This window comes from Microcaecilia unicolor, chromosome 6 (assembly GCF_901765095.1).
Source record: "Microcaecilia unicolor chromosome 6, aMicUni1.1, whole genome shotgun sequence".
NCBI classification, from domain to species: Eukaryota; Metazoa; Chordata; class Amphibia; order Gymnophiona; family Siphonopidae; genus Microcaecilia; species Microcaecilia unicolor.
In genome coordinates, this window is record NC_044036.1 from 344645453 (window position 1) to 344658615 (window position 13163).

The following is a 13163-nucleotide window of genomic DNA, read 5'->3' on the forward strand; positions in this document are numbered from 1 at the left end:
AAAGGTTTGGACAAGTTCCTGGAGGAAATCTCCATAGTCTGTATTAAGATGGACATGGGGAAGCCAGTGCTAGCATGCACTAGTGCTATTGGGGTTTCTGCTAGATACTTGTAGCCACTGTTGCAAACAGGGTACTGGGCTTAATGGACCACTGGTATGATCCAGTTTGGCTATTCATATTCTTATGTAAAACACCGGAGAGAAGCAAAAAGTGCTTCCATCTGTTTTGTTTCCCTGGAGCAGACAAGGAGGTCACCCAGGGCAGCAAAGCGTCCTCGTCAGTTTTGTGATCACTTCCAGCAAGGAAATTTGATGAAAGGAGAGGAGACAAGCAGCCTATCTGGTTCTGTCAATTACATTGTTTTGGGTGTACCAAGATGGCGGCACTCCTGGTTTGAGACTGGCTTCAGCCTGTAACGTCATGCCGTCTCCTGTTATCAACCCTCGGGAAATTCTGTTGCCAGTGTATCTGACACCCGCACTTCACTTCTGTTAAGGAGCCGCTTAGAGACTGACACTGGCAGCCGCAGCACTACCAATGGCTCCGCCCTCTCTGGGCCGCTCCGCGTACGCGCAGTCTGTCGCTCGCGCTCTCTCCTCTTACTGCGTCACGTCACCTGCCCCTCTGTCGCTTTCTTATTGGCTGAGTTTTGCAGCCCCGGAGCGTTTCCCGCATGGGATTGGTCGTTGAAGCGTACACGTCATCAGGAAACCTAATGCTGGGGAATCTATTACTATTATTTATCATTTCGCCTTAAAATGCCTTTTCCTGCTTCTTATGGTCACGATGGGTCCGTAGAGAACCCGATGGATGATGTAGGAACGTGAAGGCGACATGAAGTTAAAGCACCTGTTCTTATGAACCTCCATTGCTTAACTTGTCAGCGGTGAGGGAAAGAGGCGCGCGCGGCGCTAAACAAGAGGAGGAGCTGAGAGGGTGGGCGGGGCCTCGGATCCAGCAGGAGGAGTTACTACTACTATTCCTTCTTGAAAGAGTTTACAATCTAGTAGGACACACAAACGGGACAAGTCAGGGATAAAAGGGAATTTAGAAGGTGGGAATGATAAAAGGAAAAGGGGTTAGGTCAGGACTCAGGAGCCAAAAGCAGCAGCAAGAAGGTCTCGACTACTCCAGTGGGCGGTTCTGGTGAGGTGGGCGTGGTCATGGCTTCGGGAACTTCACAGAGTGCGTGGGCGTGGCACCTCGTTGGGAGGAGCAGAGGGCGGTCTCTCCTGGCGCTGACAGCCGATTGGCCATCGGGAGTGGCCCCGCCCTCCTCGCTCTCAGCTGCTGCCCATGCCCGCGCGGCGGTAGCCCGGGGAGAGATCGCGAGCCGGAGCCGTCATGGTGGAGAAGCGGGTCTCGCGCTGGTACTTCGGCGGGCTGGCATCGTGCGGAGCCGCCTGCTGCACCCACCCGTTGGACCTGCTGAAGGTGAGAGCGAGCTGCGGCCCCTCTGGCTCCAGCCCATCCAGTCCCCAACTTACCCCGTTGTCTGCAGGACGTGTAATTCGCATTGGCCCATTGCATTTCCTAAGGACAGTCGGACTACACGTCCCTGGAGGCAGTGGGGTAAAGCCAGGACTGGATCCGGAGCGGGGATGGGATGCACAGGCCTGCCACCAGCATTATATGACTTTCAGACCCACCTGTCCTGCTTCTTTTACTACGTGCCCTGAACCTTTTTCTTATATTTTAAGGAATGCAAAAATGGGCTTTGGAGATTAGAGAAGTAACAGGAACTGAAGACATTAGTACACACATGTTTCTGAAAAGACAAAAGCATAAGGTTTGATTCCGTGTGACAAGTTCCAAAAGGAGCCTATGAACCCTTGTGACATAGACACCCGGAATCGGTCCCTGCAAATGCTGATGCACACGTTAAGCCCAGATCCAAAGTGCTATATGTGCTTACGTAAATAACGTGCCAGCTGTGTGCTCAGCCCAAATTTTACTCCAGAAATTACTACACAAGAGTGAAAGAGTAGCCTGAGAACCTGGGGATTCGGGTTCATTTCCCACTGCAGTTGCTTGAGCCTCTGGGCAAGTCACTTAACCCTCCATTGCCCCAGGCACAAAAAAATTACATTGTGAGCCCTCCAGGGACAGAGAAAGTACCTGCCTATAACACAGGTTAAACTGCTTTGATTGTACCACAGAAAGGTGTATTATCAGATCCATTTCCGTGTGGAAAAAGCTTTATAGTATCATCACATCTTAACCAACAATGAATATGGGGGACGACGACACCCAGAAGTGCTGTACAGGTTTCCAAATGATCACATCCACAAAATGTAGGGGGTGTTGGTAAGAATTTGCTTTCCAAAGATGAAATAAAGTCCCAGTAAAACTGGGATGACTTGCTTTGCTCTGCAATCTTCCGTTCCCTCTGTCACAGACTGAAGAGTAGCAGCAGACTTTGACAACTGCTCCTGCTTGTCCTTTTGCTGTAATCCAAGTTTCTCACACCGTCAGCTTTTACTTCACATTAGCAAGGAAAGTCCCAACACAGCGGATGCTCATTTGTTTTTTCCTGTAAACAGAGAAAATGACAGCAGATATGGCCTATCCATCCATCCATACCAACTACTATGTTCTACAATCCCTTCCTCTCCCTTAGATATCCTCTGTGCCTGTCCTTTGCTTTCTTGAAATCGGTAAAATCCTCGTCTCCCCCACCCCCACTGGTAGGCCTTTCCACACATCTACCCTTTTCCCATAAAGAAGTATTTCCTTCGTTTACGCCTGAGTCTGCCCCCTTTCACCTTCTTCCTATGACTGTCATTCTAGAGCTTGCTTTCAGTTAAGAGACTCGCCTCCTGTGCATTTATGCCAGAGAGGTATTTAAAAGTCTCGATCATATCTCCCCTCTCCTGCTTTTCTTCCAAAGTATTATTAAGATCTTTGCCTGTCCCCATCGCTGGACTGATAGCACCTGGGTTATCCTTGCGTTAAAACTGAAGATGTTGCTGCTGCTGAGACCAGGAGGTGAAGGGCTCTTCATCAGATGCAGTTTCTGGATCCTCTGGGTGCAGTTTTCTGGTCTTTGAGAGTCATGATGAAAAGTTCATTTGGTGGGTGTTGTCCTCAGAAGGGCTCAAGGACTATTGGCTAGGCAGACATGGGAACAGTAGGTAACCCAAGTATCTTGGAAGTGTCTGGCATTCATAAGGGAGAGTCCATTCCATGCACTTGCTCCCAGAAGAAAGAGTTGGTGATCCCTTTCCTGACCCTTCATAATGATTGCCAGGCACTAGAGAACGACACGGGGACAAGGTTTGGCTCTGTCCTCATCTGCAGAAGCCTTGAACAATTATGATTTTATATTTACATCTTTATATTAAAGTATAAAAAGGAACAATATGCTGTGTATAAATTACAAATAGAAAACAATAATAACAATGAGCAGCTATAATAACCCTCCCACTACCACCACCCTCTACCCTTCCAACCCCAACAACAGCTGATTTCTACCCCAAGTAACCCTAATCCACCTTGTCCAGGGGTACAAAATACAACCCTTTCTTTATGCCCTAGAGGGGAGAAATATGCCCTATGAAGCACTGTTATGATTTTTTAATCTGTGGATGAATACGAAGTCATCAACAATCTCAAGATTCAGTCTTGCTCTCCTGTGTCTTCCGCAGTCCCTCCTGCAATAGAAGATGTCTTCTTAGAAGATGTGCTGGTAGCAGGATGTACAGGATCCCCCCATGTAAATTTTGCTTGTTGTGGCCTGCACGTTTGCTTGTTTTTCCAAAAAATCAAAATGGCGTCGTCTGCTTCACTCAAACAAAAATAACAGTCCAGTTCATTGACAGGCTTCAAAGTAGAAAATGACACAGGGACAAAGTTTGTCCCCATCCCAGCAGTTTGTGCAGGTTCTTGTCCCTGTGTCATTCTCTACCAGGCACTTCAATTACTGGGATTGACCAGTGTTGACCTGGTGCTGTGCTGAGTGGTATCATTAGTTTCGCCTACCGTGACCCTTATGGATTTTACTGTCACTGCTATGAAGGAGTTTTGTAGTATTGTTCAGGGTGTCTTTGACATGCAGTTTGTATCCTACCAGACTTCATTGTAATCTGTTAGCTTCTTGTTTTGGGGGTGCTCTTTGGGATCATGCTAAGGAGAAACTCCTTTCACTTTGGATAAATCTTCTTTTAGCAGAGAAAATTCCATCCTTTAGAGAGTTGAACATGGATAGGGCAGTGCTGGAGCGTCTACAAAACCCGCTCAAAGTCCTGGACAGAACAGGAAAGGAAGGCTATGAGTGAGAAAAGGTTGAGACCTGCTAACAAGGGAAAGTAGGAGAAAGCAGACATGATGTTAAAGCGAAAGGTGTTGGTATGGGACCGGATGGTGAAAAGTTGGGCTCTTGGAGAAAGAGGCCAAATGAAAGAGAATCTTAATTTTGCTGTACGTTTGACGCAACACTGTCGCTGTGTTTAGAGGTGGAGAGGCTGTGGTAGAGCTACAAGACCAGGTGTCTGAAACAGAATGGAAATTTTGTGATTCAGAGCTTCAAGGGTTGGGGTCCTGCCCTCCTCTGGCATGTTTCACATATAGACATTGTTGATGTCATTCTCCACTTGTAGGGCAGACGACGAACATTATTCATGCTTTCATCTCTTCACCTTTACTCTTTGTTAGAAGTATTGATACAAGTTTTTTTTTTGCGTGTTTATTTGCCATTTTTCTTTCCCATCCCAGGGAAGTTTTCTTTTTGCATGTGCAGTATGATTCCCCCTGCACCCCATGTGTATAAATCTGCCCTCTTTGCTGCCCTTTTTCTTAACCTTTGGGTTGTCGTAACCTCCATCAAGCTGCAAGATACCCACTTCTGCTATAGAAATTCCCTTCCTAATTTCTTGGCAGACAGCATTGCAAATGGCCTACAGCAGGGGTGGGCATGCCCAGTCCTTGAGAGCCACAACCCAGTCAGGTTTTCAAGATTTCCACAGTGAATATGCATGAGATGATTTGCATGTACTGCTTCCATCGTATGCAGGTTGAATCTCATGCGTATTCATTGTGGATTTCCTGGAAACCCAACTTGAGTTGTGGCGCTCACTCGCTCCTGGTCTAGAAGGTTTAGGAATATGCCCTACCCCAACACTCCCGTCCTCCTTGTCCATTCCATGTCTTGCTTGCTGCTCAGTTGGGGTGTTTGGTGTCCAGGTGGCAGTTTCAATGAGTACGTGAAACTCTAGTCACAGGTGTTGGTTTCTGGCCAGAAACCGCGTTGCCTTTGCCCTTTGATCGAGCTCCTCATGGTTACCAAGAACAAGGGAGGGGGAGCTGCCAAGTGGTGTTAATGAGCAAATCAACAGTTTCTCTGCATGGAAAATTCTGTCAGATCTATTTTCCTGCCTCTATGTGTTCAAGCCTACACACCCTTTTGTAATCGCTGGCACACCATGTCTTGCATAACCTTGGGGTAATATTTCACCTGATTAAGATAAAAGTGCTGGCTAAGCCTCAGGATTTGTGGTTCTCTGGAAAGCATCCTGCTCTGTATGCCGCCTCCTGTCTACACATGCAGGAGTGTTCTGAGAATTGCATGTCTATGAAAGTGTGAAGCCCTGAACCTCATACTGTGGGAAACAGTCACACATTTGCCTTCAGTTTATGCTGAGCAGATGGCAGAGCGAGACCTTTCGTGTGTGTATCCATCTGCTACCGCCAAGGTTTCTCAATATGCTGGAGCAGTTTTTGGAAACTTTCTCAGTCTAACCCTTACTGGTTCTGTGGGTGCTAAATCCTCTCTGAGATAGTACTCGGATGCTGCTTGATATAGAGAGACCGGTCACTGGCAGAGGGTTTTTCTATATTGGGGAAAGGGAGTGTAATAAGACTTGTCTGGTGCTTTTTGCACAAGAGAGAACAGGCTATCCCAGATTTCTCTTTTCTGCAGCAGGAAACTGCAACTTCCCCAGAATGACTCAGCAATGGCACACATGGAGTTCTCTACCCCATCCCCTAAAACGCCACCTGGTGGCAACATTCAGAAACACGGAGGTGTCGTCTACATAAGTGCAGGCAGGAGCCAGAAGAGGCTTCTAGGCCATGGTTTTTCATCACTTCCTCCTGCAGTGTCGTCTGTGTGGATGTTCGATGACACCAACTGGTCCCCGCTTCTTCCCAAGCATTTTGTACCAAATATTCAACTGCATTAAGTTGTCATAAATGTGTCAATGCAGCAGTGCCTCTGATTCTGCTCATCTACTTTTCTTGCCTCTGTCTCTCTCTCTTTTGGTGTTAGGTACATTTACAGACGCAGCAGGAGGTAAAGATGCGGATGACGGGAATGGCGTTGGCGGTGGTCCGAAATGATGGTTTCCTTGCTTTGTATAATGGACTGAGCGCCTCTCTCTGCAGGCAGGTAAGTGGGAGGTCTATGCCACCCCCCCCCCCCCCCCCATCAGTAGACACACTGAAGGTTAATGACTGACTAAAGACCATGTCTTCACCTGAGGGCTCACTGGACTCTGCTGACGTGGGGTGGGGGGATTTTTACACCTGCTTCCAGACCACATTAGGCATTGTTTGGTTTGTAGGCCCTGAACGTTCTTAGCTGGAGAATGAATCTGAAAGAAGTGTCTCTGCAACGTGGCATCATAATTAAAGAGCAAAATGCTGCCCGGCAGAGATTCACTGGCTTCTGTAAATGCACACACAATCCCTTAAGGAATTCCAGACCAGCTCTTCCTCCTCCAAGTCCTTCTATTTTTCAGTTTTCAAAACATTTCCCTAGAAACGCAAAGGAAACAGTAACTAAGAATGTAGTGACCAGAAAAACGGAAAATGAAATTCTGGAGACCAGCTTAAAAAGATCGTATTATTACCTCACTTCAGCCTTAAATTCCCCCTTCCCCATACATCGCAGGCCCTGTGCTAGATGAAGACAGTACAGAAGGATTCATCCTTCAGTTGAATCCCGCAGAGCTTTTGGCTTGTCCTCTCCGCCCTTCTCTCCAGCGTCCTGAGCCTTCCCAGAAGGGTTGCGATGTTGGCCTAAAATATTGGACACTGAGAAAAACAAGCCTTTGCAAACAAAGATAACAATAGGCGAGAAAACGGTCCCAAAGCGCAAACGGTGTGTTGCAGAAACTTTATTAGTGGGTCAGACTGAACACAAATTGTGTTTCAGCCTTGAGGCCTCCATCAGGAGTCTGTTCCTGGCGCCCTGAGGTTTGCGTCTTAAGCTGCACCTTATGACAATCAAAACACTGGTGCTGATAAAAGAAGTCTCTCTCTGTCTCTGCCGCTAGTCTAACTCTAAATGTATTTATTGCATTTGTATCCCACATTTTCCCACACGTTTGCAGGCTCAATGTGGCTTACGTTGCTCCGCCAAGGTGTCACCATGACAGAATAGCATATACAATTATTAATTTCCTTAATCTGCTCACAATGTAACCCATAATCGAAATGTAATGTAAGAAACTGTGTTCCCATCATTTACAATGTATTGTAAGCCACACTGAGCCCGCAAATAGGTGGGAAAATGTGGGATACAAATGCAACTAAATAAATAAATATAAAAGCATCATATATATAGATAACATTATCGGAATAACAGGTAACGCGGCAATGTATTAATGTTCAAATGATGGATTGTTATGGTATATTCTATTAAAGAGGTGAGTTCAAGGATTTCCGAAAGTTAAGTAGGTCGTTCAGTTAGTAATGCATTCCCATAGCTGCGTACCTATGTAAGAGAAGCTGGATGCATGTGTCAGTTTATATTTTAATCCTTTGCAGCTGGGGAAGTGGAGATTCAAGTGTGTGTGAGATGATCTTTTAGCGTTCCTGGGTGGTAGATCTATGAGATCTGACATATAGACCGGAGCATCTCCATGAATGATCCTGTGAATCAGGGTACAGATTTTGAACGTGATGTGTTCTTTGATTGGGAGCCAGTGCAGTTTTTTTCTGAGGGGAGTGGCACTTTGGTATTTTGTTTTGCCAAATATGAGTCTGGCTGCAGTATTTTGGGCTGTTTGAAGTTTTTTGATGATTTGGTCTTTACAACCAGCGTACAGAGCATTGCAATAGTCTAAGTGACTTAACACCATTGATTGTACCAGGCTACGAATTGCTGTCGTTGTTAAAGTTTCTGCAACACACTGCTTGCTTTGAGACTGTTTTATCGTCTTTGCTGTTAGTAACCGTTTCAGGCTCTGCCGTCCTTAACTTTCCCACAAAACCAACGGATAGGACCTCCCCAGCATCCACCAAGGCTAGTGCTGTAGTGAAGATAAATAATCCAGCTAACCCCTACCCCCTCATGCAGAATCTTCATACTGCCTGCACGTTCACAGCCTAGGGCTGCTGAGAGACACGTCCGGGGCTGGACCACCCGCCACGCGCCCCCCACTCCACCACACTCGGGCCACCGCCCCGCCTACCCACTTACCTTCCTGTGTCTGACTGCTCCTCCCTCGGTCTGTCGTCTCCTGCTTCTGTGTGCCGGGACCCGGGTGGCTCGGGTTATCACGTTATTGCAAACATCCGGGTCCTGGCATGCAGGAGAGAGACAGATCTGGAAACAGGCAGGAAAAAACTTGCCAGCATCATCTCCCCCCCCCCCCCCCCCCCCCCCGGAGGCTGGTTCTGGAGAATTTTGTCCCCCCCTGCCCCCCCTAACAGTCCTGATGGCACCAATAAAAATGAGCAGTAATCGCTAGTCTATAAATGATGCTTAAAGTTTGGTTCCATTTCTAGAATAGTGTTTGGTGCCAGTATCAGAGCTTGAAATTGACACCAGCTGAAACCTGCTCTAAATTAGGCAAAATCTCCCTTATTCAGTGTTACTGCACATAGATAAAAGGAATGCCGCTGTCGAAAATTACAATAGGCGTTTGAACCTCCGGATTTTAAATTTCCCCCGCTCCTCTGAAATTAATGCTCTTGAGTTGTTTAAAAAATACCTTGTTGAAAATTTATCTATTTCTTCAGACTTAATACCGCCAATCAACAAAATATATTATTTACCAGTTCCTAAAAGGAGAATAGAGGGGAATGAAGGATTGCAGGACCTATCGGCCTTCTTGGAAAATTCTAATGATGGGATTTTTGAGAGGCAAACTCTCCTTGTTTCAATGGTCTTTGAACAAGATTTGAACATGATCAAAAAATTGGCTAAACCATTTTATGGTGAAACTCTTCGGATATATCCAGATGTAGTGAAGACTACCCAGGAAAGATGGCGTTCTTTCTTGGCAATGAGAGACGAAGTCAAGGCATTAGGTGCTAATTTTATACTGGCATATCCTTGTAAATGTCAGATTAAATATCTGGAAAATAAATATCAATTCTTAGATCCTGAACACTTGAGAAATTTCATAGATTTGAAGAAAGTGAACAATTAGATCCTCTGTTAGTTTAAGAACATGTTATTCACAATATAAATGTTTTGTGGGTGAATCCAGGCCTTATTTCTTTTAAAAAAACAACTTATTCTTTTGATTTACTCCTAATGTATCTTGGCCCCTTCACTACAATTATTGTGGTCTAAGAAAGAAGTTGAATTATGTTGGCAGAATAATGTACTGAAAAATGTTTTTTTTTTCTTTCTGCTTTTCTTAACAAGATGTAATGCTTGTGATATGATTTAAAATCAATAAATATAATAATAATAAAAGGAATGTCGCTGATCTGCCTGTTCTCCTCCCCCCCCCCCCTTTTTGGATCTGTGTGTAAAATGTACACGCATCCTGGCACCTAAATATTCACGCATACATTTGCCAACTAGTTCTGATAATTGATTATTCGTGCCCAATTATTGGCACTGATTGGCTCATTTGTTAGTTAATTTATATGTGCAAATTGAATGGCCCGTCTAAATTAGCAGACGCAGTTTTGAGCACCATCTGTAGAATTAGGGTGTTAGTCCAGAACTTTTCACTTCTGCCCTGCAGCTTACCCCCAGTCCCCGCTCCTCGGTGGTGTTACAACTGCTGCTTGATGCATCAACGTTTCGGTAACCACCCAAAAGTCTGCTTCACACAGGTTTGTACATGTCGGATTCTCTAGTCAAATTGTGTTTCGATGAATTTGTAGTTGAAAAGAAGCCAACACAACCTGTACACGGTGTAGAGCTGAAATGTGCACAACAGTCTGTGTTTAATGCATAGTTACTGCTTATCTGCATTTAGTTTTTTTTACAGTGAATACAGCAAATGCAAATATTGAACTCCCTTTTCATTCCGCAACCGCTAATAAACATCTCCTTTTAGCAGAAGGCTGCCAAAGAGTCTTTCTGTTCTTGATTTTGGAATTTTTCCCAGTTCTTCTCGTTAAGAGATGTCTTCGTTCTCTGTGCTTCAGGTCTCTCCACAGAGTTTAAATAATCACATTTTGGGTGTGTCGAGGCCGTGCCAAAAGCTTCACCTTTCTTTCCTGTAAGCGTTTCTTGATAGATTTTCACGTGTGGCTTCGGTTTCTCACCGACTCTGAAACGTTAGCTTCTTGCATGTGTATATTTGATTGAAAAGAAAGGGAACAGTGGTGACGACCAAAAGAAGAAATAGGCGGGTCAGGAAGTCGTCAGGGATGAATAACTTTATTATGGTATCCAGATGTGTCGGCGATTAGCTCAGCACTCGCAATGTCCTGACACGGCCGTGTTTCAGCAAAGTCTATCTACAATTGTTGACGTGTAGAAGTAAAAGTATTAAAACACGTGAAAATCGTAATATATAAAAAATGTAAATGGTCATAGCACTTAAATTAAGGAATATAAATACATATACTCCATCCATTTTACGGTGATTAATCCAAGCACACGTGTAATCCTCTAGTTTTATAAATTTGTTCACAGATTTGCACATGCAGGTTACGGAATGTCAGATGTGCAACAATTAACGGTAGAACTGTGGGAATCTCTCCCCTGCTGAGTGGGTAATCCCCGGACTTTCAGCAGAAAATCCAGAGACCACCAGGTTACCACCTGGGAGTTACCCCGTGCACTAGCGAGGGTGAGGGGTGGCTGCAGGGCCTCAAAGAACAGCCAGATGGGGTGTAAAAAGAAACAGATCTCTCATTACTGTATTCAGATATACAGAAGCCTGTTCCTTCACAGGCTCAGTCTCTTGCAAATGAAAGGGAAAAATCTTACCAGGACTGGCTTCTGGCTAGTCGCAGAGGAAGCCAGGTCTGACTTCAGCCTGGACACATAGGATCACTTTCGTCAGAATAAGTCAAGGACAGAGCTTCCTACCTTGGCAGTCTTTTTACCCTTAGACTGTGGAGGTACAGCTTACTATTACTAATCATTTCTATAGCGCTACTAGATGTATGCAGCACTGTACACATTATAAGCAGGTACTTTCACTGTCCCTAGAGGGCAGCACTGTACACATAAGCAGGTACTTTCTCTGTCCCTAGATAGCTCACAATCTGTTTTTGTACCTGGGGCAATGGAGGGTTTACTGACTTACCCAAAGTCACAAGGAGCTGCAGTGGGAATTGCCAGGATCAAAGCCCACTGCAATAACCATTAGGCTACTCCAGGCCTTAGCTTGCTTGCTTGCTTCTCCCTTTTTCTAGGTTGGGTTTTTATCTGCCCTCTGTGTACCGAACCTGGCTCCTTAAGTTGACCTAGGGAGGGAGTTTCTTTAAGGGGGATGCGCAGTCTGCTGTACACTCCCTCACGCCCGGGCATGTGGATAGTGCTCTGGTAAGAGGATTGTGAAGAATTACAAGAGGGTCTTATGAGACTGGAGATCCAAATGAGAGATGATGTTTAATGTGAGCAAGTGCAAAGTGATGTATGTGGGAAAGAGGAACCCGAATTATAGCTATGACATGCAAGGTTCCACGTTAGGAGTCACAGACCAAGAAAGGGATCTAGGTGTCATCATGGATGATACGTTGAAACCTTCTGCGGTGGTGGCTAAGAAAGCAAATAGAATGTTAGGTATTATTAGGAAAGGAATGGAAAACAAAAATGAGGATGTTATAATGCCTTTGTATCCCTCCATGGTGCGACTGCACCTTGAATAGTGTGTTCAATTCTGGTCGCCGCATCTCAAAAAAGATATAGTGGAATTAGAAAAGGTACAGAGAAGGGCGACGAAAATGATAAAGGGGATGGGACGACTTCCCTATGAGTAAAGGCTGAAGCGGCTAGGGCTCTTCAGCTTGGAGAAAAGGCAACTGAGGGGAGATATGTTAGAGGTCTTATAAAATAATGAGTAGAGTTGAACGAGCAGATGTGAAGCGTCTGTTCACTCTTTCCAAAAATACTAGGACTAGGGGGCATGCGATGAAGCTACAATGTAGTAAATTTAAAATTTTTCGTCACTCAACGTGTAATTAAATTCTGGAATTTGTTGCCAGAGAATGTAGTAAAAGCAGTTACCTTTTAAAAAGGTTCGGAAGTCCATAAGTCATCATTAAGATGGACTTGAGGAAAATCCACTGCTTATTTCTAGGATAAGCAACATAAAATGTACTGTTTTGGGATCTTGCCAGGCACTTGTAACCTGGATTGGCCACTGTTGGAAACAGGATACTGGGCTTGATGGATCTTCGTTCTGTCCCAGCATGGCAATGCTTATGTTTTTATGGTTAGTCTGGGACAGTATGAAGGCTGTTTTCTGGGTACCACTGCTGATTATTGATGATGCTTGGGTAAACTCTCAGTAGGCCACTGGCTGCACGGATATTCAGTTCTGGTAGCTGGATTGTGGTTGGCACTATTTTATGTGAGGCTGGAGACATGAGTAGTTAGGTTCACTCTCCCCCCTATAGCTTGAAGTAGCTGCAGCGTTTGAGAGTGTGTTAACAAATCTCAATTTCATCCGTTCTTGGCCTTTTTTGTTAACAGATGACTTACTCCTTGACACGATTTGCCATCTACGAGACGGTGAGGGACAAGCTGGCTGGAGGCAGCAAGGGGCCCCTCCCCTTCTACCAGAAGGTACTGCTGGGAGCCGTTGGAGGTGAGGAAATTGTTGTGGGCACACAAGGCAAATGCTCGGGGTTGAAGTAGAAGTTGCCATAATTGTTGTATTTCCTTAATCAGATTGGGTGAAAGTTGTTGATTGGCTTCTCACAATTGTTGTGACCTATATTTGCTTCTTAAAGGGAAAAGCAGGAGCAAAGGCCATTTTTAGGGATGTATTTACAGAAGGGGTGGGGGGGGGGGGGG

General features: G+C 45.2%; 1 protein-coding gene across 1 annotated transcript in view; it reads left to right on the plus strand.

Moving 5' to 3' along the window:
- The first annotated feature begins 1285 nt into the window (after positions 1-1285).
- Positions 1286-13163, plus strand: part of SLC25A10 (solute carrier family 25 member 10) — a 41559-nt gene continuing 29681 nt past the window's right edge. Inside the window, exons 1-3 of the mRNA XM_030205155.1 lie at positions 1286-1435; positions 6267-6386; positions 12840-12954. Coding sequence (XP_030061015.1) covers positions 1346-1435; positions 6267-6386; positions 12840-12954 — 325 coding nt within the window. The 5' untranslated portion in view covers positions 1286-1345. The remainder of the gene's footprint in view (positions 1436-6266; positions 6387-12839; positions 12955-13163) is intronic.